Source organism: Nothobranchius furzeri, chromosome 13 (assembly GCF_043380555.1).
Source record: "Nothobranchius furzeri strain GRZ-AD chromosome 13, NfurGRZ-RIMD1, whole genome shotgun sequence".
NCBI classification, from domain to species: domain Eukaryota; kingdom Metazoa; phylum Chordata; class Actinopteri; order Cyprinodontiformes; family Nothobranchiidae; genus Nothobranchius; species Nothobranchius furzeri.
The window spans coordinates 45,099,808-45,123,829 of NC_091753.1; the positions used below are offsets into that span (position 1 = coordinate 45,099,808).

Consider the following 24,022-nt stretch of genomic DNA (forward strand, 5'->3'; position numbering starts at 1 on the left):
GATGGTCTGCTTCCTGGTCATGTGATGTGTGATGTATGCGGATGAAGATCGGCTTCAGGGCTGAGATGTTTGTTCTCTCAGCGTGGGGGCTCGTTCTGATGCTCAAACAGTAAAAAAATGCAAATGACGACTTTAGTCGTCATTGGCAGTGAACAGTTGGATCTAAAATGGCGACTTTAGTCGTCAATGGCAGTGAATGAGTAAATGTGTCTCACCTGCCCCTCATTACCTGTCTATCTGATTGCTTTTGTGTATTTAAGCCCTTTATTTATGCTCCTCTTGCCTTCCTGTCATGACATATACCTGCCATTATTCTAGTAAACTGTTCTTTTTGCCAGTCTGTATGCCTGTCCTCCTGGGTTTAGCTCTGAACCTAACCCCACTTCAGGACATTGTTTGTTTAGTAAAATAACTTTATTACACACTTTGAAAAACACACCAGGGCCCCTGGTCAATCATAAATAGAAGTCCATGGGTTCTAAAAAAAATTCCACTTTTGATGTTTAGTAACAGTTTTAATTATTTTCTTGACACTTCAACTTTAATATGAAATTTAAGTATTTCAGTCTAGTGTTGGTTGGAAATACATTTTTTTTTCTCTTTGACACTCAACCACCCCCACCGTTTTATGTTAATTTCTGTAAAATGAGCCATTTTAGGGATTTTGTATTCAGTTTGTTGCAAGAAATCCACTCAGTTGTTTTCACTCAGCGGATTCTGGGGCATATCTCTATATTAGTCCAGAATTATTTATTTATTTATTTGCAGCCGTGGATGAGCTCATGCAGGGCGGGGACAAAATGACCCCATGGCAGTGACACCCTCCTCCTCGGCTCTGCTGTGAGGGCAGCATTACTGTAACTTCATCCATAATCAGCAGATGGATTCAGCTTTCCATTTCCATGGTTTTGGGGGATTGAATTGCCAGTCGCAGTGAGGAGTAACAGAAGTCTGTCAAGAACAAATAAGATTAATTTAACTTTAAAACATGACACGGACAGCCACGGGAAGGACTTTGAGATTTAGTAAATCAGAGCGGGTTTTCTTCCGGATTGAGGGAATATTTGCGCTATAAAGTTTGCGTTATTGAAAAACCGGTTACTGGCAGTAATCCCTGTTCCATGTAAAAATAGTCAACAGCTCGACAGGGAGGAGGATTACTGGAAGGTCTCCGAGTTGCAACTCCTCACACGCCTTTCAGCCTCCGGCGCTTCCAGGACACCTTTTTGCGCTTCCAGCTGCAGATGGAAAACATGGAGAACAAAAATAACGGGAAGATGAGCGCTGCCAGCACCACGTCCACTGCAGACTCCACCGATTCTAGAGTAAGTGAGCTGATTGAGGCGGGGTTCAGCAGGTCCGCTGCAAAGTTACCTGTAGAGTCGCGGTCCCTGGCGTGCATGACCTCCGCGCGTAATTTTGGGAACGCCGGTGCGCTGATCCAAGGTCTGAATCCAAGCGGGGATTACGCGCTTTACAAAGAGTGCAGCATCCTTGATGCTCCGCTTGCTGTAAAACCGTTTTACGAGCGCAACAGTGAATTTCTAAAGAATGATAATATTCCGTGGGAAGATTTTATAAAAGCTCAGAGGACGACCACCGTGGCCATACCCGGGAGTTTGAACCTGTCCTCCAACTCTGGAGCGTGCAAGTTCATCAAAGATGAAAAGGAGCCGTCAGTGATCATGGACACCCCCTGTCCGAGGTTTGACCCTCCACCTGAGATACCTGCCCTCGACACCTGCTGTGACGCGGAAAGCAAGCAGCACCTGGCGCTCGGAGAGGGAGAGTCCTCCAGCTTCTCCGCAGCCGCCGCGGCGCCTCGGGCGGACCTGCAGGGCTCCCCAAAGTTTCTCATCGATCTTAACCAGTCAGAGCAGCTCCTGAGTCCTGCGAGGTCCGACTCGAGGTGCGCGCAGAGCTCCAAGGCTGGCATCGCCCTCGATGGCAGCGCGCAGCCACCGGCGCAGCAAACAGTTTACAAGACTGAAGCTTCACGGTGGCAGATCCAAACCGCCCCGGGCGAGCCTCTGTTTTGGACGGCTGGAGAGGACACGTTCCCAGCTGGCAGCTACGATGGGATCCAGAACCAGACCCCAGCTCTCAGGAACCCATCACCCTTCCCCACATTCCCAGGGTAATAAAACAAGGTTCATTTAAGATTTAACACAAATTAAAATAACGATTCATGTTGTAAACTTTTATGAGGATGACATAAAAACGGGAAATGGTGTGTAAAAAGGTAAAAAAAAAAGAAAAAGAGATAAATTCCTGATTTGTGGGTTTCTTGATTTAACAAAACTAAGGAAAAAATTGAATATTTCATCAGTTCTTTTCTCCCTTATGATTCTTTTTCTAGAATGCAACCTCAGAGGCAGTGTGTGATCTGTGGGGACGAGGCGTCTGGTTGCCACTATGGAGTTTTAACCTGTGGGAGCTGTAAGGTGTTTTTCAAAAGAGCAGTTGAAGGTGAGCAAAAATAAATAAATAATAAACAAATAAGTAATTTCCAGAGCAGATCATGATGTTGTTGACACAATAATAACTTAATAGTTGATAAGAGTTGGAAATTGAAAATACACAGTTAAATTGAGTGCGATGCTTTTAATTTGAAAATATCAAATGAAAACCCTCCAAATTTGTCAAGTTTTGTTTTATTGCTCTGGTTTTATGTATAAAAACATCACAACACAAAGAAGTTGTGCTAATATTTCAAATCAAGCTTAAGTGGCCCGAGAATCCCTGCAGCTTTACCATCTTTAACACAAATAAAGGGGAAAACATGAGAATTATAAAGCTGTCAATCACTGCTGTTTAACACCAGAAAACAGCACTACATTTAGTGAGTTCTTGACCTACTTTTACCCAGATAGCTGGGCAGTGCTGCTATCTTTTGAAGGCTATTGTGATTAGTTGTGAAGCTAGTTTAACCGGTATCTTGATACCCAGCAAGCTGCAAGATGGTGGTAAGACATGAGGAACCTGCTGACGGTTCCCAAGAATCTGCACTGCAAAAACGTCTCACAAATGCTTTTATGACTTGGAGTTCATCTTTACAAAAGAAACAAAATCATCTCCCATCTCTTAAATGCACTCGTACCTCCCACTTCTCTTCGAGCTTTGGTTCAATCTTTCCTTTTTCCTTTACTTTTATGGACACCTCATTAAACGTCCTGCTAAACGACTAATTCGACTATTCTCATCAATCCTGTTTTTCTCAGTAATCTGACTTGTTTCCAACATGTGACTTAGAATATTGGTATGAAAACACACAGAGACACACACAAACCCTTTCTGACCTTCTTTGGTAGTTGTTAAAGGTTATTGGTAACAGTATCACATTGAACAGCGTACACTGTGTTCCTCATCTTGGACTTTTTTTATTTTTTTGTTATCTTGCAGAGTGAGATATAGTGAGAGCCACTATGTCTCACCACGGCCGTGTCACTCTGTCCTTACAGCCTTGCTTCTTCTAATTTACCTCTTTAGGTCTTTTAGCATGCCGCCTCGCTGTGGAGTGGAGAAGCCGCAGTAATAGTCAAGAGACCCTCCACACTTTTCGGCCTATCATTTACCTCACTCTGGTCCTGTATATTTTGGGGGATATCAAGCGCTGTTAAAAAAAATTGCTTGCATTGTCTGTTACCCATTCACTCAACAGGGCATCACAGCTATCTCTGCGCTGGGCGAAATGACTGCATTGTGGACAAAATTCGGAGGAAAAACTGCCCGGCGTGTCGCCTGAGAAAGTGCTACCAAGCAGGAATGATGCTAGGAGGTACAATTTCTTTTAAAGCAGAGCTGCAGCCATGCTTTTGATTTGTTGCGCGGCACGAAATAATGCCAGTTAAAGGTGTGGTTCACTGAAAAAAACATTTTTTAATGGTTATTTCTGACATAATCGGTCACGCTGAGTTTTTCATACTGACTGAACATGAAAATAGTCTCCTACACCTATCTCCTGCATTAGCTTCTGATGGAAATTAGATGGTGTAACGCTAGGATTTGAAAAGCCTGACAGATTTACGTCACACTCAGTGCATTTACATGGCCTGTATTTTTACATGTGCATAAAAAAACTGAAGTATTATCCTAAAAAGACTCATGCTCTTTTTTTAAATGCATGTCTTGCTGAAGGTATACTAGTTCTAATCGTGCTGAAGCACCCAGAAAATGCAGTAGGAATCTGACTTAATTCTGCATGTAAACGCGTGAGCCGAACTAAACCGGTTGGATGCCTTTCAGATGTGAGAAGACTGTGGAGGCTGTCTTCTTATTATATCTTTGCCACAAATTAACACGTGTAACCATCAGACAAGAACCAAATAAGCTGTGCTGCAGCTTTGTTGTTGTCCATTCCTTCGACCATTGTACTTATTCTGCTTTAACTTTGTCCGCTTCACTCCTGCCAGCGTTTGTTTATTGTTTGTGTTGCTATAAGCTAACCAAAAGAATGCCGACACAAAAGAGTGCATTTACCAACTGTACCTGCTGAGAGGTTGGTTTTCTAATGTGATTGTTACCTAGGATAAAGACTCCCAGCTTATTACCATAAGATCGACCTGGATCAACTTAGACATTGGTTCGTAAACGCGCTGACTTTCACTTAGCATTCATGGACTCGCCTCACGGCCGGGAGGGCTGTTGTTGGTTTAGCGTTCAGGAAACAGCAGAGAACGTCTTGACTAGTTGAAGCTAACCATTAGCATTAGCAACTCCACCACACAGCAGAACCTTCAGACTTGTCTAATTTGTGGAGATAAACCATCAATGTTGCAAAGGAAACAGAGTCGGTGGTTCGTGCTGCTGTTAGCCAATCAGCGGAGAGATGTCCAAATATCAGGAAATAAGAGTCGTCTGAAGCTCAGCTCTGATGATGCTCACTTCTATTTCCTGAAACAGGCGCACCAACGCTTTTTTCCCCAGAAGGCATACAAGACATACATTCCTACTTGAGACTACTGCTAACTCATTCATTAAACAAGTGAACCACATCTTTAAATCGTTTTTGACATCACATCAAATGATAAAAGCACTGGAGTCGAGCGCATGTAAAAACAATAAAAGAGATGGCCCCTTTAAATGTGTTTTATCATTTAAATTGTACATGCACTTTGCAAAGATTGAAAAACAAATAATAAAGCTTTGGCAAATCAAGCTCTGAATCAGATCTAACAAAGCTTTTATTTCACGTCACAGGCAGGAAGCTGAAGCGTTTTGGAGCCTTGAAAGCCTTGGGCTTGAACCCGTCCCTGATGTTCCAGCCCCATTTGGCCATGTCCAGCGACAATCAGGCCTTGACCTCCATGTCTTGTGTACCAAGCATCCATGAGCTGCAGCTCTCCCAGCAAATAATCAACATTCTGGAAAACATCGAGCCTGAGGTTGTGTACTCAGGCTACGACAACTCACAGCCCGAAGTGCCCCATCTTCTGCTGAACAGTCTCAACCGGCTGTGTGAGAAGCAGCTGCTGTGGATTGTAAAGTGGTCCAAGTCCCTGCCAGGTAACGATTCTCTGCATCTCGGGGTTGCCACATTTGTTGCCATGGGGATCTGCAGTAATGCCTTAGTTCAGGTCTCAGCCTTAAGTGATTCCTCTTAGCTGCACAGGAAGGTTAAATAAAGAAAATTGAAGAGCTAATCTCGAAATGGGGCAAAAAAAATCTAAGATAAAAATCTCAGATTTTTTTTCTTTAAGGGTTTCGTAACCTTCACATCAATGATCAGATGACCCTGATCCAGTACTCCTGGATGAACCTGATGGTGTTCTCTCTCGGCTGGCGCTCTTTTCAGAATGTCACCAGTGAATATTTATACTTCGCTCCTGATCTGATTCTCAGTCAGTAAGTGAACATTGTTCCGTATATTATAGGAAAAAGTAAGTATTTTGTGTTAACCACAATTTTTTAATTTTGTTTTGCACATCAGGGAGCAAATGAGAAGATCTCCAATTTACGACCTCTGCCTAGCGATCCAGTTTATTCCTCAGGAGTTTGCAAACCTGCAAGTGACCCGTGAGGAATTTCTCTGCATGAAAGCCATAATCTTACTCAACACAGGTAAGTTTCACTTCTTTGGTTTTATTGCTTTTTTTTAATCAGGTACGTTCTTCGCACGGTGTAATGGAGAGAAATGTGAAGCTTTGAAGAGCATCGACTGCAGAGCTGAAGCGTGAAGGGAGTGTTGAGCAAAAATGTGGCAAAAGCTATCTCCGTTAGCAAAAAACAAAACAAAACAAAAAAAAAACATTCTTTTATTTGAAGTCTTGCAAATGGTCACATGTTTCTTTTAAATAAAGGACCGCTGACGGGAATCACGCGGAATGGCAACATGCTCTTTTATTTGCTTTGCAATCCGCACGTGGATGTTCCCTGGAGATTTACTGAAGTCCTGTATGTCCCATTTGCTTTCAGTGCCTCTCGAAGGACTCAAAAGTCAGGCTATATTCGAGGAAATGAGACAGAATTACATACGAGAGCTTTCCAGGGCCATCCACATGAAGGAGAAGGGCGTGATCGGCAGTTCGCAGCGATTCTACCACCTTACCAAGCTGATGGACGCCATGCACGATGTAAGCTCCTCTCATGGAGAACAACTGTAAATCAGCATCCATTTATGTGTCTTTAATGAGCAGAAAAACATTTGTTGTCATTCCAGATTGTGAAGAAGGTCAACCTGTTCTGCCTGAGCACCTTCATCCAGGCGGATGCTCTGAAGGTGGAGTTTCCAGAGATGATGTCAGAGGTCATTGCCTCCCAACTTCCTAAGGTGCTGGCAGGGATGGTGAAGCCCCTGTTGTTCCACACTAAGCAGTGAAGTCTGTAGCGACCGCCTGAGACCGGATCCTTCGCTGCTCAATACTGGATTCTTTAAATTCTTCGTTGACATGAATGTTGGGGGTTTTATTTTTTACATTTGGGATGTAGTAAATATTATAAATCTAAAGGTATCAATCAGTCCTCTGTTTTAATCTCATATCAGACTTTTGACAGACTGCTTCTTGTGTACAGATTTCCCTGTTTTAGCTGAAACAGTAAAAACATCTGAGATACTGATATTTTTGTACTGAGGCTCAAAAATAGGAAAAAAAAATCAAACACTTCTTACAATCTTAAGAAAACAGAAATACAAGTGTAGAAGTGGAGCTTTACATGTAAGTGTATCTGTTTGTAGTTGCAACACATTGATTTGTTTCTATTTCAGAGAGAAAATAATATTAAGATATCTATATTTAACATATTTTAACATAAAATAATTAAAATAAAAACTACGCTCATCCCTTCAAAGACTGCAAATACCTACAAATTTTATTTTTTAATATGGAGCATATTTTATACATTTAACCACTCTAAGAAATCTTTTGATTTTTTGGTATTTCTTTGGTTTATTTGGGATAATGAGAATTGCATATAATTTACGGAATTACTAATGTGAAAAAAGATACCACATTACAATAAGGGTCCCTTTATTAACGTTACTTAGTACATTATTAAGCATTAATAAACTATTAAATAATAATATGAAGTAATTAATTACTAAGCGATTTCAATCTTGGTCGACCAGAAATCCCAAATCTCTGTTTATATGGACACTAACTGAAATGATCCGATCATGCCGTGAGTGTACATACACCAAGCATTCAGTCAGATTAAACGGGTTGAGCACGTGCAGATGCGCAGAGTTCTTTCCCAAAAAAACTGTAAACAAAATCAACCTTGTCCGCATGTTTCCCCCTTGCATTTTATTTTCTTATTTTCTAGCTTTATCCGTTGACTTACAGGTTTTCCACCCATTATGGACCTTCCTCGTATTTTTACCTGTATGCTTTTGTTTTTATTATTGCTTTAACTAATTTACAGGCTCATCAGTACGTGACACTACTGCTCCTCTGCGGGAGAGGAGAGCAGGATAACTTACTAACCATCACCCGCTCACATCGCCCTCCAGCTTCTCAGACTTGTCCTGAGCGGCTGCAAAGGCAGAAAGACATCACGCTGAAGTTGTACACATGGGCAGTGGGCATTAATTGACTCCAAGAATCCAAATGAGTTTGTATATGGACATAAATCGAAATGATGATTGGAGAAAACCACTTCTCTCAATCGAAATGAATTTTTATTTTGATCGAGCCGTACTGGATCAGAACATTTCGACTGACATGTTTACTTGAAGAATTTTTGATCTGATAGGGCTTTCATTCTGATTACTAGTGCCCATTTAAACATAGCTACTGTCAGAAACGTTAATAAAGGTTCCATTGCTTATTAATGCTTAATAATACACTAGGTAAAGTTAATAAGGAGATCCATTGACTATTAATGCTTAATAATGCACTAGGTAATGCTAATAAAGGGATCCTTTTTTAGTAATACTTAATAATGCACTAGGTAAAGTTAATAAGGGGATAATTAGTTTATTGATGCTTAATAATGCACTAGATAACGCTAATAAAGGGATCCTTTTTTATTAATACTTAACAATGCACTAGGTAACGTTAATAAAGGGATCCTTTTCTATTAATACTTAATAATGCACTAGGTAAAGTTAATAAGGGGATCCTTTGTTTATTATTGCTTAATAACGCACTAGGAAAAGTTAATAAGAGGACCCTTTGGTCATTAATGCTTAATGATGCACTAGGTAACGGTAATAAAGGGACCCTTACTGTAAAGTGTTACAAGTTCATTTTCTGCCTCAAAAAAGCAGAAACGTGCAGATGAAATGAATGTGGTCAATTTTATTCAGTTAGTTAAATTTGTTTAAAAAATAATAGTGGTGTTGCACTTCAATCCCTTGTTATCCGAACTTTACTCCGGAATTTTGCAACATATTGCCTTTTATTGCGGTTGTTTTGTAAATTAGATAAATATGAGAGTCTATTTAAAATGTGCCTTGGTTAAAAAATGTTTAGTGAAGAGATTTAGAAATAAGATTTTATCAGTTGTCATCATAAATAGCAGATTTTCTCATAACACAAGGAAATTAGATTGCAGGTTTAATGATTCTCTCGTTTATTTGCCAACATTTTTTTTACAGCAGACATTTGCCAAGAGTCAGTCTAAATAAAACGTGGTGCAGACATTTAAACATTCAGGATATGAATATAATTTCCGTGACATGCCCCTAGAAATCCATTTACTGTAAGGGAGTCCTGCATCAACGTTCAAGGCCACCACACATTCTTCCACATATAAATGGAAAAGAACACCGTGATCTTGGCAGGAGCGGGATGTCAGATCCACTCCCAAATGCATTTTAGGCAAATAGAAAAAATTTTAACTTCTGAAGGGTGTTTTTCTCAGTTTGTAATAAGACCAAAGGTTTATGGGTTCTTCTCATTTTCTTTTTGTAATATTTTTCTGAAATGGTATGACCAAAGTGAACCTGATTGGAAAATTTTTGACTTTTTAATGTGGGAATCCTGTACTGGATTGGGGTAAATTAGGTATTAAATGTCTTCTTTAACACAACAGAATATGATACTGTGTAGCTGCCATCTCTAGTGAACCAACGACTACAGTACAAACAGCAACAAAGCTACGCTACATCGGATTAAAACACATTTTACATGTAGCGTACATTTGATGTGACAGTGTGTTGTAATAAACTGTTTAAAGAAGTAAATATTTGCATGAGCATTCATGAAATCAACCACTTTTGAGAATGTATTGTATGATACAGTGTCATGTAGCGACCACCAGCAGGTTCTGTCCTCATTCACACCGACTGAGGTCCGGCTTTCACATAGACCAAATATCACTGAGCCCCATCACACCTGCTGTGGTGCGTTGCAGAGCTCTGCAAAGTTTCCACTTGCCGTCAACTTTTTCCAAATGGCGCATGCAGATTGTCATGTAGTTAAAGGTGTACTTTGCTGCAAAACCTTATTTTCATTATTGTTTCTGATCATAATCGATCACTCTGAGTTTGCAGACTGAACATGAAAATAGTCTCCTACCTCTTTGTCCTGCTTTAGCTTTTGATAGAAAATAACTAGTGAAATGCTAGGATTGGAAAAGCCTGACAGATCTATGTCACACTGTTACTTAAAGCTGTCATAGTGAATCTGTGAACAAGCCAGGTTTTGAACATAAACACAGTCACAAAACACTCCCCCCTCACCTCATCTTCCCTGAGACGCTTCTGGTGGAGCTGGAAACCTGCACTGCCAGACGAAACAAGATGGTGCTAAACACCAGTCGCTGTTTTCTAGGTCTAAACATCTTTTGTTGTCCATGACTTCAAATGCAGTTTTTGTTCTTTTTGGGACTCTGGTAGTTTGTCCTAATGTTGACGTGGTAGCAGCCGGCTGTTTCTCCTCTGATATTATTGAGACATGCACCTCTAATCCAGTGGTGTCCTGTTGCTAAATACAGAATTACATAATGAACGGAGGACCCAGGGAAGAGCAGTAGTTTGGCGAGCCTGACAACCGGATGGTTCAATAGCTGCTTTCAGTCTGATAGTTGTTATTGGAGGAGTTTTTTTAGACAAATGCAAGACAACCACTTCATTATTATTATTATTATTATTATTATTTTAAAATCTCCACAATATATTTATAGCTATAGTCTACTATGTTAGAATGTTGTTAAGAGGCATGAAAACTGCTTTAAGCCAGTTTGTTTTCTAAACTTGCCTTTGTAGCATCAACATTCATGGACTCACCCATCTTGACTTGCGATGGAAAGGCTGTTGTTAGTTTAGAGTCCAGGAAACAACAGAGAACGTCTCAACTAGTAGAAGCTAACCATTAGCAACTCCACCACGTGGCAGAACTCCTCCCAGCTTATGTTACTTGTAGAGGTAAAACGTCAAAGTTGCAGAGCAAAATGAGTCAGTGGTAGAGTCATGTTGCTGTTATCCAATCAGAGGAGAGATGTCCAAATATCAGCAATTAAGACTCCAAATCCTGCTGTGTTCAGCTCAACTCTTATCTGGCTTCTTTCTATTTCCTGAAAGAGGTGCACCACAGCTTTTTTCCCTCAGTGCACGACTTACAAGGCTTTCATTTCTGCTAGAGACCACTGCAAATGTATTAAAAATATGAGTAAAGTTGATCTTTAAAGAAATTTCATGAGCCGAACAGGAAGTGAGACACGGAACAATGAGGTGCATCCGGTGTACTTCAAAATAAGACTTGTGTCACATTATTTTTGCTGGCTTTTGTTTTATTACAATCCAAGTCTTCTTATTTTTTCAACATGGTTGCAGTGGTCTGCAGTATAAACAAATGCCTTGTGAGCTGACCTCTGAGAAAAAAGCTCTGATGCCAGAGCAGAGGGGAGCAGCAGACGGATTTAAAGTTTCAAGTCAAATGTTCTGATATTCGGATATCTCCCCTCTGATTGGCTAACAGCAACGTGACTCTACCACTGACTCAGTTTTTTTGTGTAACACAGATGTTTTATCTCCACAAATAACACAAGCCTGGATGGGTTCTGGAGTTGCTAATGCTAACTGTTAGCTTCCACTAGCTGAGATGTTGTCTGCTGTTTCCTGGATGTTACATCAACAGCAGTCTTCCCTGTCGTTAGCCAAGGTGGGTGAGTTCCCGAATGTTAATTCTCAATACGATGTCGAGCTGACTGACTTTCCCAACCTGAGCTTTTCCCCGTCTATTCTCTATCAGCAGCTAATGCAGGAAATAGGGGTATAAGACTATTTTCACATTCAGCCTGCATGTGAAATTCAAAGTGATCGATTGTATTTAAAAAATAAGTAAAAAAAATGTTTTTTTCAATGAATTTGGTCTTTATTAACTGGGATATCAGTTCAGTGATAGCGTTATTTTCAAGTACAACTTTAAATGTACTATGTCAGAGTTCTAATCTAATTTAGTGCTCTTGTGAGAGCAGATTTCCTGAGACGTTCAGCACATGAATCGCAGTCAGTGTGAATGGCAGTCTGTCCAGAAGCCGCATGGAAACCGGATCGCAGCTGTTCCGCGCTTGGTGTGAATGAGGGGTTAGGGATCAGAGTCCATAAGCATTTAGGTCTTTTGTTTATTATATTAGAATAGAATAGATGATCTGAAGTCACAGCTTGTTTAATTGCAGTTGCTAAAACGACAATCAGAGTCTGATGATGGCTGAAATAACGAACAGAGAATATGTTTCAGAAAATAAAATATCTACGAATAATACCATTCCTTTGTGATTCTGTAAACTAATTAGAAAAAAAATCAGTGCATACAGAATATTTACAATTTACAGTAATATCTGCAGTACTCCTTAAATATATCATCATTTCAGAAAGGAAGTTTTTGGACTTAAGTCCGTAGAAATCTGATAAAAAAGGCATAAAATTGCAGAAATTGCAGTTATACAAAAACACCAAAACAATTTTAAAGCAATGTGTATTATCTGTTTTCCATGGATACCATGAAAAATACAGCAAGCTTCTCATCTGCTACAGGAAGACAACGTAATTCTCCGGGATTAGACCAGTTCTCCCCTCGTAGGTTGCTTGGAGCCAGCCCGGTTCCACTGAGGGGTAGACTAAAGCACAAAGGAGACAAAAAAAAAACAGAAAAAAATAATGAAAACATTCTCAAACCTCAGAGAAAACAGGAGCCTTGCTTTTGAATCAGCTGAATGGATCTTTTACATCTGTTTGAAGCTGCATCATTTCCACAAGGAAAGCCTATTTCTCATTCAGGGTCACAATGATCTTCAGAGTCAGTTCCCTGGATGAAAGTCACCGTTATGCAGCAGCAGAAACACAATTGGAAAAATAAACACTAATACTGAGACAGATGAACTAAACATAGCCTCAGATTTGCTGAATTAGGGAAGAGAGAAATATGGCCTGTTAATGTGGAGAGCAATAAAATGATCGACCTGCTTGTAAATGGAAAGGAGCATTTGTTGACGTTTTTGTATTTGGCTGCAGACTGAGCTGGCTGTGTTAACAGGGAACAGGCACTGGTGCCTTCCATCACTAGGTTACAGTGACCCGACTGCTCTGGTGACGGGCCAAGTCATCTCTCTTCCACGAGGAAGAAAAAGCAGAAGGAGAAAAACCAGCTCATGGGAGTGTCATGCTCGGAGCAATGCTTCTGTATCCCTTAAGAGATAATTATTTCTGTAATTTATCAGAATATAAAGAGGATTAGGACCAATGAAAACAAACAAGAAAAAAAAATAAATGAAAAGAAAGAAAATTCTGACTTTTTTCTCTGAATTCTGACTGTTTTCTCACAATTATTAAAGTCAGAATTCAGAGAAAAAAGTTAGAATTCTGAGATTAAAGAGCAAATCAACCCCACCACAGTTTTATTCCACTCCCACTTCCTGTTTGAAAAATGCAACAAATGCTGTTGCCTAGCAGACCAAGAGGGTGCAGCTGCTAACAAATACACACACACACACACACACACACACACACACACACACCCACACACAGGCTCACAACGTAATTGTGACATCATAATGAACCAACTAACGTCATAGCGTACCTCTTAGCCAATAGTAATGGCAGATTTAAATTCAAATGCAGTGCAGAGTTTTTTTTTTTTTACCAGAAAACGATGCAACACTGACAGTTTTATGCAGAATATTTAAATTATTGACTGCACGTGTCAACAGCACGACTAGACACTCATTCATATAATTTATCAGCAAAAAAAGTTGATTTGGGAGTGACTTGCTCTTTAACGTCAGTTTTGAGATTGTAAATGATAAATGATAACTGGCCCGCACTTGTATAGCACCTCTCAGAGTAAGGACTCCAAAGCGCTTTACACTACAGAATATCATTCATCCATTCACACACACATTCACACACTGTTTAAAGACAGAATTTTTAATTCAAAAATTTGAAATTAAAGTCTGATTAAAGTCAGAATTTAGAGAAAAAAGTCAGAATTCTGAGATTAAAGTAAAAATTTTGAGAAAAAAATCAGAATTATTATTTTTTCTTTCCAGTGGCCTCGATCGCCTTCCGTAATTTCAGACAGGAGTCAGTGTGCAAAACGTTCTCAGCCTGTGTGCTGCTGGGAGCAAATCCTGCAGAAAAAGTATGCTTACCGTTTGAGAAGTGCGCCCCCTGGGGGAAGCTGAGTTCATTGCTGTGCTCTGCCTCACAGGAATACATTGCCTTGGCATCTCTACAAACAAAACAAAAAACAACTGGAAATGTCAGTGTGCACATGAAGAGACAAGGGTGTTTGCACTAGAAGATGTCACATTTTTACTCCACCTTCCAGTTAGCGTGGACTGCTGGGAAGAAGGATTTTCAAAAAATAGCGCTCTCGCAGCAACCCTGAGTCAGACAGAGAAACAAACCTTCAGTGTGTACTTTCATTTTAAACACAAACACTCATGATCAGACGAATCAGAGTTATGAGGAACTCATAATCCATAACCCACAGTCTACGAAACCACCGCCTCAGAGAGGAATTTGATCCTGTTTGAAAGTTTTGACTAAAACAAATTTGTCTACTCAGCCTTGGTAGCATTTCACATTGTTTAACAGTCAAGTGAAAGGCAAAATGACCTAATGGGGAGGTTTCCTTCCCCCAGACAGACTCAGCTGAATGCTCCTGAGCCGATTTCTATGTAACAAAGATGTGTTTGACCCAAGAACCCAGGAGTCAAGGGCGCAACGAAGCCCAGGGCGTGCTGGGCGTCAGCTAAACGGGGAAAGCACTCGACAAGAGCGTGTGAGTGGCTCTGCAGACATAGAAGGCAGAACAATCTATCGGTCCCAGGAGAACGAACGAAGACTGCTGCTGGGTCACATCAACCCCACAGCAGGCAGAACATAATTAAAGGCAGCTCTCCCACCAGCTCAGAGAGACATAAATCTCCAAACACACACTCATGAAGTTAGAGACGCTCACAAACACACCACGGAGGAGGCTGGCGACTCAGCGGGGAGACGGGAGGGTGAAATCGCTGCTAATCCGCAGGAAAACGTAGTGGATTATTAGAAATGTGTCTTCTGTTTAATACGTGACGAATTATCTAGTTCAGCTCAGCAAGTAATATTAGAAACACTGACAAAAGACAATTATCTAAAAAAATAAACAAGATTAAAAACTAGAAATCACTCAGTGACTCAGACAAGCTCCAATAAACTACAATTGTGCAAAATGTGATAAATCAGTTTTTGTTGAGTTGCCTAATCACCAATGATAAACTACTGAACGAAACGCCAAGAACTTCAGTTTGAACAGATGAGATTATGTTTATCAAACTAATAAAGCCAATGATTTCTACACAGAGTCATTACACTGATCCGGGTCTTTGGTAGCCGTTATTAGAGCATCCATCCATCCTGCGGCGGATCACAACTTTTGGAGGAAGGTCTGGGTGCCCCGGGGGCTTTAGGCTGTCTTTGGTCTCCAGGGTCGATATACTTTGGACAGATCCAGAGCTGCTCCTTTGGCCTTGAAGGCAACACACACACACACACACACACACACACACACACACACACACACACACACACACACACACACACACACACACACACACACACACACACACACACACACACACACACACACACACACACACACACACACCAAAAATTACTTGTACCTTCTTGTAAATGACACAAAGACACAATAAGGTCTGACACTAAAATGGTAAAAAATGATTGGCAACAATGTTTTCAAGCCACTATCTAAATTTAGCTCAGGTCAAGAAGGAACAGACGGACTTGGAAAGCTTTGGAAAATTTAATCGCACAACTGACAAGTTTCTAATTTCTATCTACATCTCCTACCGTCAGACACAAGCAGGGATCTGAGCGAGGGAGAGAAGGATCGGCTCAGCTGTGCTGGCTTGAGGTCAGTGTGGCAGTGGGGGGCCTTCTTGGGTGCAGGAGACAGTCTTGGCGTTGTGTTATCTGAGGAAATGCTGAGAGCATCCTCCGAGTCTCCGTCTGTTCGCCCCGCGTCCTCCTTGGAGCTGGACTCTGGACTGCTGACACACACCGTGATACCGGGGCCATTTGAGAGCTGCGACGGCATCCGCCGTGGGATTTCTAACTTGTTCTGATCCGTCTTCTGTCTGGAAGAAACTGGTTTAGAGGAGGCGTTCTGCTCGGAGGAGTGGGATGACAGCGATTCCATGCTGCCCATCGGGGTGCTGCTTCGACTGCTGCTTAAGGTGTCACCTATGCAGAGACCAGGATGGAGGAAAGGCCCTCATTAAACCCTTAATTACTGGAACAAAATCGGCTTAATGCTAAAAGAAAAAACACTTAAACATCAACTAAGAAAACTTCCAAAACAGGTGAAGATATCTGAGAGACATTAATAATCACTAACTTCCTGTTTGGTACTCACTTTCTGCATCAGCCAGGCACAGCGTTGGCGTGTATAGGCTGCGGGGTTTACGGGGCCCTTTGGTCAGACAGATGGCTCTACTTCTGCGAGAACCAGGTCTGCTCTGTGGTTGTGGCAGTGGCACATTGGGGTCTGGAGGCTGGTGGAAAATCTGTAGGTCCAGAAAAAAAAATGGACAGTTTAGATTTTCAGTCAACTTTAAGGTAGGACCTGCATTAAATAAAGAGCCATTGAATGAATAAAAGTAGATCTTTGCTGCTCATTAGATTTTTAGACTACAGGATTAACTAAATGGCAAAGTTTAAAACAAAGATTTAAATCTGTTGGTTCTTGGGACCACATAGGCCAATGCGCGTTTGCGAACTATGGACCCTCGTACATGGACTGCTTGTCCAGAACCGCGTGTCCCAGGAACTGAACTATATGGCCGGCGGTGATATGCCCCTTTATCCCCTCACGGGTGCCCCTGTTAAGCCCATGGACTGTGGACTGCCTGATCTTGGCCCCTTTTTTCCCCTCATGGAGTCAACCGCCCGCCGGCCTCCCTCCTTCCACACTGCTACCTCTCGCATGGACGACGACACCCCTGGTAGAATGTCCACAATCGGACTTAGTTGCGTAGCACCTGCGTGGGTGGTTCCTCCTCGTTATGCACGTGGGGACTATCCCATTTCCTATTCCCTTTTGTTTTTGTGCCTGACCAAGATCCAAGACAAAGACCAAAGGCGACCAAGGCGACCAACGTTCCTGAGGGAAGAACCCATCTGTGCTTCCGACGATCGAGCTCTGGCACGATCCCCGAAACCAAAAGGGGGAATGTTGAGGTTCTGCCCTCATGAGAAAATTACTACGCAGTATTTTCTCCAAAAAACTGTCATCTGCGCCCTGAAGCGTAGACAATAAAAATCAGTGCCAGCAGGGACTTCATCTCCCATGATTCTCTGCAGCCGGCAGCAGCTTAATGACATCATCAGTCTCCACATTATATTCATAGCTATACTATGTTAGAACGTTGTCACAAGGATACTAGGCAGCTTTGACTTGAGTTTAGCAGCCCTAGTGTCTGTTGTCAAAGCAAAAGGGAAGTTTATCTCCTCGATATGCGTTTGTCTTTTTAAACGTAATCTTAATCTAGCTGCTGAAATGTCGCCTCAACCTTCATTAGTTTCTACAGGAGCAGCTCATCACTAAATTAAACAAATCAGCTGTGTTTACAATCTAAAACATGCAGGAAACAAGCTGGAAGCAGACTGCAACACGCTCCACTTTTACTAGGCCCAACAGGGACCGGATCGGCACTCTGAAGTTGCAAGTGCGATATTCTGGCTAGAGAGGGAGGTGGGAGTCTGAGTGACACTTTAATAACCGTGTAAAGGATCATTTTAGCACATACTAGCTCAGCACCATCAAATGCCTTTCAGTTTTTTTTTGAGAAAATTCTCCATGTATGATCATTTAAAAAGCAGAAAATTTAATAAAAATTGTGAAATAAAACTAAAATTAAGTAATTTGAGACTAGATCTGAGAACTAGGCTCTTCTGGAGAGTGTGTTAAACACCACTCACTATCAGCTGACATTATCTTGTCCTACCTGGAAGATATAGATGGTGCCTGGATGAGAAAGATGGCTGTTCTCTTTGAGTCTCTGTCTGACAGATGTTTTCTTTTTCTTTCCTGTTAAAATTTTTATTTCCGTCTCACCATGTAGCCAAGTCCTTGCTCAAAAGGATTTACTGGATTTCTCTTTATAGAAAGTTTTCTCAGGTGGCTTTTTATTTCCAGGACTTGTGCAATAAATATAAAACAAAGCAAATAGTTTCATTTTTGTAAATTCAGATATACATCAGTGTTGTCGACATTGAATAAAACACATCCATTAGAACGGTGGCAGTAAAAGTTTTTTAATAAAGCCTCAAAGTGTTACACGTACTTTAAGTATGCATATGTACTCAAGGCCACACTCACCTTGTCAAAGTTCTCAATGAGTATTTCCACCACAATGTTCTGGAATTTGATGTTCATCATGGCAGCAACAGTCTCCTCCTGCGATCGCATTAGAGTTGGCCCAAAGATAACGCCCAGGTTTGACACCGTCATCAAGTTGGACTTGTTTTCTGCAGAAACTCTACGAGTCGGCGAAAATAATTTAATTAGCTTCAGTGTTTTGGATTTTCTCTGAGAGCCTTCAGTTCATTCCAGAAAACACGCACGTAACAAGGTGTTTTATTAGCAGCTCCAGCATTTCCTTGTTCTTCTCTGGTAGCTTGTGGACCAAGGCGTGGACCGCACACACCCTGTAGTTCTGATCATCAGACTCTGGGAAAAGCAACACAAGAAGGGAGGAATCAGAAAGCTGAAACAATTGATTTAATGTTTGTTTTTCTAAAGTAGTCAAAAGAACAATTTGCAAAATGACTCAAAAACCTTGTGGACAATTAGCAATCATTCAGTGTTCAGGAGAATTCAATAGAAAAATCTAGTGACAATAAAAAAAATACAGGAGTACAGCTTTATAAAAAAAACGGTGGAATCCCACAGGGTTTAGTATTTGGAGATTCATTATTTTTACTGTTAGCTTCTTTTCATGCTGTTTTAAATCATTTCTATATATTTCCCGACTCCCGTTTTTATTTTATTAAATACTATTTTGAAGTTTTGTGAAGCACCTTGTGATTTTAAAGGGATAATGTGTAGTTTTTATTGTTAATCTCTGGAAATATCTATCAAAATGTGGTTGAAAAGGAATTCAATGATTCCCACTCTTTGAAAAATTAAATATTAATAAAAATCAGGTCTAAAATACATGGGAGCGGGTCTAAGTCTCTGGGCGATGCCATATTAGAAGCCATGTTTTCTCCTACGGGAGCCCTTGAGGACAAAATGCATTTACTGATTTGTAACAAACTGTTACAAAACTTTCATCATTCATAAATTTAGTTGTTTTACACATTTACCTCTTTACTCATTGCCACTGATGAAAGGGAGTCTGATGTGCTTGTTATGTTGTTGAAGTTTGCTCTCCCCAGGGCTTTTTGACCCTAAAGGGGACCTGTTGGTAAGGTCTTACTCCAACACAAAAATACAGCTTGCTTGCAAAAATGTAGGTATCTACTGTCAGGGAAAATACACACTGTCACTTTAACCTAGAAAGACACTTTACAAAAAACCCTTTTCTTATTCTTGTTCAAAATTAATAAAACAAACCATCATGTTTGCAGATGACACACAAATATTTAGTCAAAATATTGGTCTAATTAATTTTTCTGAATACATTAGTTATATTTGTTGAAAATAAAGAACATTTTATGGTTAAATGATACAGAAATTAAGGATTCAACAAACAGTTTTGATCTGACTCTTTATTAAAGCTCCATTTACCATTTGTTCAAAATGTTCTGCATATATTACAATATTTTTGCAAATTAAATGTCAATATTTTCTTGTCCTTTTATTTTTAATCACACATATCATCATGTAATGGCATTTGAGAAAAACAAACATTAGCAATAATTAACCTTTAAAAAAGAGCTAATAGGATATTACATGACCCTTTTTATAATGTAACCATACTTTTTAGATAAATATAATGCACATGTATCAACGGGCTTTTTGGACATAATCCAATTTACTTATTTAAGAAGAGACCCTTTAACAAAGACTATTTCTGACATTTAATTAAAAATAATTAAATCTAAGTTGATTTTAGTTTAGAAAGTCTGATTTTGGTATTTTTTGGTTTAACATTTTTTATATGACTTATAGTTTATGAGACAAGTGTGTGTGACTTTTAGCTTTTTCTGCTGTTAGGCAATTTAGATACAGAATAACAGTTTTTCTGCAGAAATTTACCCAAAAATGTTATTATACTGTACATAGATTTAGAAAAACTGGTGATGCATGGTTAATATTTAGAACTACTCAGTACGTAATTCCATGACTTTGGCAAAAGTGGCTAAATAACCCAGAGAGTATTTTCCTGTTATTGTTCAGATAAAAAGGTACAGAATCGTCTTTGAGCAGATACAAGATCAGCTTTTTGTGTCCACATTAAAGCTATCCAGCTGTGCAGAAAGACAAAAATGAGTACAAATGAAGCCAATTTAGCTTTGGAGTTTGATATGAGATGAGAGAGACGTGAAGCGCACAGCGTGGCGCCATTTCCGAGACAGAAATGACTTAATTGTTCCCATCTTAGCTCATTTGAGTTTTACTACTTTCATGAATGTTGGATGATCCTCAAAGGCGAGCACTGCTAGACACACATTCAGTTTGTTACACTGATTATTCAGTTCAGCTCAAATGTAATATTTGCCAGCATTTCTGAGAATGACACAATTTGTCCCTTTTTATACAGAATCTTGACTGATAAAAAGTGTTGCTGCTTAAAAAATAATAAGAAGTTTTTTTTTTTTTGAAAACTTACTGACAGCCATGATAAAATCTTTGTGGAGCTTGAAAGTCATTAAAGGATCAGAGAGACACCTGGTGAATAAAAGAAGAGTTGTCATTTAGTATTATTTGGTGACACGAGTTATCTGAATACAACCACAGTCCTGTTTGAGTCACTGATGGTGCTGAATGCACGACTAACAGCAGGGTGCGGTTTCAGAGAGGCTTAATGGAGCCAGTGATGACTCCTGGCAGTTAAGGACATGCAGCTGGCAGGGCGAGCTGACCTGAGGTAATTCTTCAAACCGCTGGTGATGGTTTTGTTGTCCCACATGTCTGGATCCAGCTCCACGTCCACAGGTGCCTTTGAAGCTAAAAATAAATAAAAAATAAATAAAACACACACTTGACTTTATTTTGTGACAGTGTTGAGGGTGTAAAGAAATAAAACAATCCAGGATAAGATGAACTGACAGGATGTGTGAATTAAATATATTTCTTATTAAAAAAAAGACCCAAGAGGAAAATCTAAATTAAATTCAAATGCAAACATGTGCAGGAGTGGCGCGCCTTTAAGATGGAGCTCAAGCTTTAGAGGGCTTCTGGTAATTCACTCTGACGTTTCCTGTGCACATGTATGAAATGTATGCAAACAGGATTAGTTTGGGTAATTTAATAAGGTACTGGCAAAATATGAGGGCCAGATTGTTGTTGCACGTTTACACCACTGGGAGGAGCTCTTTCTTCACTCTGACAGTCGCTTCATGTTTACAGAGGCTGTCTGCAGACAAGCATGACTAATATAAGGTATTTAAAAAAAGTAGATAAATACCTGTTATACTAGTTTTGATTCATTTATACCTCAAGTTTACATTTCCCCCAACATTTTGGTAAAGAAAATGCTATTAGTAACTGTATAAGTAAATGTATTTAAAATGTATTTATTTTAAATACATTTGGTGTTTGATGACCCAGAATGAGGTTATGATCACAACTTTAAAGGGATATTTTGGTCATTTTGAAGCGTGCCTTTGTTGAAAAGTCCACCTTACTTCCATCTTACCCTTATTAGATAACTAGTTATCAACCAGCAGTTGAGAGGATTAATGTTTTTCAGTACTTATGATTTTTATTTTCATGATCAGCCCATATTAGACTGCTGCAAGTTAAAATTGGTTAGTCTGAGTGGATCTGCATCCAAAATAGATTGTTGTTGTTTTAAAATGGCTCAGATCCCCCCATTACGAATGTAGAAAAAAGCAAACATCACAACAAAAAGAAGTGGGAGGGAGTGCACACTTGTGCAATCCCAACATTTCTCCACACAAGTTATTTGTCCAATTTCCTTGTTTGTATGAATAAGAAACACATTTCTTATTACCTTAAAACACTATTATTCAGTCAGTAACTCTATAAATTCACATCCATTTCGAAATCAAACACTTCTAACTCACACATGTCAGTTGCATAGGCTACATAGTAGTTCATGCAAATTTCATCTTAAAAACCCATCCTATTTTGCATTACACGGCTATTTCTGCAGAGATACCTGGACTTGACTTCTGGACGCACTGGAAGTGGAACCTTTTGCGGTTGGGGAATTGTCCACTTGTGAATAACCATGGTTTAGAAAATAATGGTAACTTAAACAAAATTTAGGAGACTAAAGCTATTTTGCGCAGGAATGATAGAAATACCACTTTTGTCAAAAAAAAGGGCTAAAATAGCTTTCACCAAAGTCATGGTTCAATACAACAGAATTAAGTGACACAAGTCTAACAGGAAGTTTGAGTAACTTCAGAATTAATAAGTGTTTGTTTCATGTAATCCGATCTTGAAGTAAAAAAAATTAAGTAAAACAAAACTTTGTAGCGAAGAAAAATCAAATAATTAAAATGTAAAACACACTAAACTTCTCGGCTAGGTGATCCTTGTGAGGGAAAATGGCTCCTACACAAACAGATACACGAATGACATGCTGTAGCACATTTCAAAGTGTGTTTGATCAAATGATACAACAGCTTTCCATACCTGCTGCTTCTGCGATCACAACCAAACTGTTGGATCTTTAAGCCCCTGCATGCAGCCTTCCATGTAAAGGTTTTAATGAGCTCCCTTGCTTTTTTCCTGTTGCAGCTGTTAGCAAAACGTGGCTAAACAACACATGCTGCGTTTATGGAACCGATGATCAGCAGCGACTAAGGCCCAGGTCATACAGAAAGATAACTGTGCCAATTTTTGACTTGAATCTCCTCATCCGACAAGCTCAAAGACGCACCAGGTTACTGTAATTGCTCTAAAAACAATTTGATCAGGTACTACTGCCGTGTGTGGTGTGTTAAGATCACTGTGGTCTGCTCAAAAGACTGCCAGGACCATTCCGATCATAAATCGGGGATATTAAAGATGGAGTGTCTTGGTCTAATATCAAGAACAATCAAGCAAACTGCCTGTTGGATGTGATGTAGAAAATCAGAAAGCAAGGTGATGGAAGCACGCTGAATGCCCCTCCTCCACCATGTTTTTTTTACTCTGAAGTCAAACCCTTCATCCACCTTAGCTGATGGTGGTGCTGACTGTGGATGGCAGCCTTGCTTCTGTCAGTGCTCCTCAGGGCAGCTGCGGCTACAATGCTGGTCATCACCACCAGTGTGTGAATGGGTGAATATGTTGTAAAGAACCTGGGGGGTAGAACCCTAGAAGGTTCTACCAAACATAGGCCATAGGCCGTTTGTGGTCTTGCACATTTTGAAAATCGTCCGACAAATCAAAAATACAACTATGTAAACTGCACACTTTACCCGAGCCAAACGTTGGTACATCAAAGGTTCAGACAGAATGAATACAGATTCTGCTCCACAACTACTTAGATGTACTTAATCTTCTCCAGAGCTTGCTGCTGTTTGCTGTGTTTCACTAAAGAACTGAGTGACACTCTACATATAATAGGATCGGTTCAGATAACCATTGTAGGATTTGTTGGGATGTGTAAATATCAGTATTTCTGTTATTGATGGTGTGTAAATGGACACTGTAAATGTTGTGTACTGAACTGAACACTAGGTGGCAGCAGAGCACTGCTAATATATATTGAGGTGTAGTGTAGAGGTCAGAGGAAGTTCTGCTGGGAGTTACAAGATGAATGCTGCATGTACGCTTGCCCCTCCTGCTGTAATAAAGTTCATATGGATAAAGTTACTGCCTGCCTGCCTTCTACCAACCACAAAAAATAGCAGTAAAAAAGTAGGTTTACTTCTTTCTTTCTTTCTTTCTTTCTTTCTTTCTTTCTTTCTTTCTTTCTTTCTTTCTTCATGAAGAGCACTTTGTCGTGA

At 40.0% G+C, this 24,022-nt stretch overlaps 2 protein-coding genes across 3 annotated transcripts in view; one reads left to right on the top strand and one right to left on the bottom strand.

Annotated features, from left to right (window-relative positions):
* The first annotated feature begins 1,244 nt into the window (after positions 1-1,244).
* On the top strand, positions 1,245-9,625 carry pgr (progesterone receptor). Its single transcript, XM_015951289.3, has 8 exons — positions 1,245-2,137; positions 2,360-2,469; positions 3,662-3,778; positions 5,200-5,505; positions 5,700-5,844; positions 5,930-6,060; positions 6,415-6,572; positions 6,659-9,625. The coding sequence occupies exons 1-8, from the start codon at positions 1,245-1,247 to the stop codon at positions 6,815-6,817; spliced, it is 2,019 nt and encodes a 672-aa protein (XP_015806775.1). The 3' UTR covers positions 6,818-9,625.
* Positions 8,996-24,022, bottom strand: part of LOC107380177 (rho GTPase-activating protein 42) — a 185,969-nt gene continuing 170,942 nt past the window's right edge. For both annotated transcript variants that reach the window (XM_015951288.3, XM_015951287.3), the window contains 10 exons: positions 20,978-21,062; positions 20,725-20,783; positions 18,512-18,617; positions 18,267-18,426; positions 16,302-16,452; positions 15,737-16,129; positions 15,239-15,395; positions 14,204-14,266; positions 14,032-14,111; positions 8,996-12,501 (listed from right to left, as the gene is read on the bottom strand). In XM_015951288.3, the coding sequence (XP_015806774.3) occupies positions 12,413-12,501; positions 14,032-14,111; positions 14,204-14,266; positions 15,239-15,395; positions 15,737-16,129; positions 16,302-16,452; positions 18,267-18,426; positions 18,512-18,617; positions 20,725-20,783; positions 20,978-21,062 (1,343 nt within the window). In that variant the 3' untranslated portion in view covers positions 8,996-12,412. The remainder of the gene's footprint in view (positions 12,502-14,031; positions 14,112-14,203; positions 14,267-15,238; positions 15,396-15,736; positions 16,130-16,301; positions 16,453-18,266; positions 18,427-18,511; positions 18,618-20,724; positions 20,784-20,977; positions 21,063-24,022) is intronic.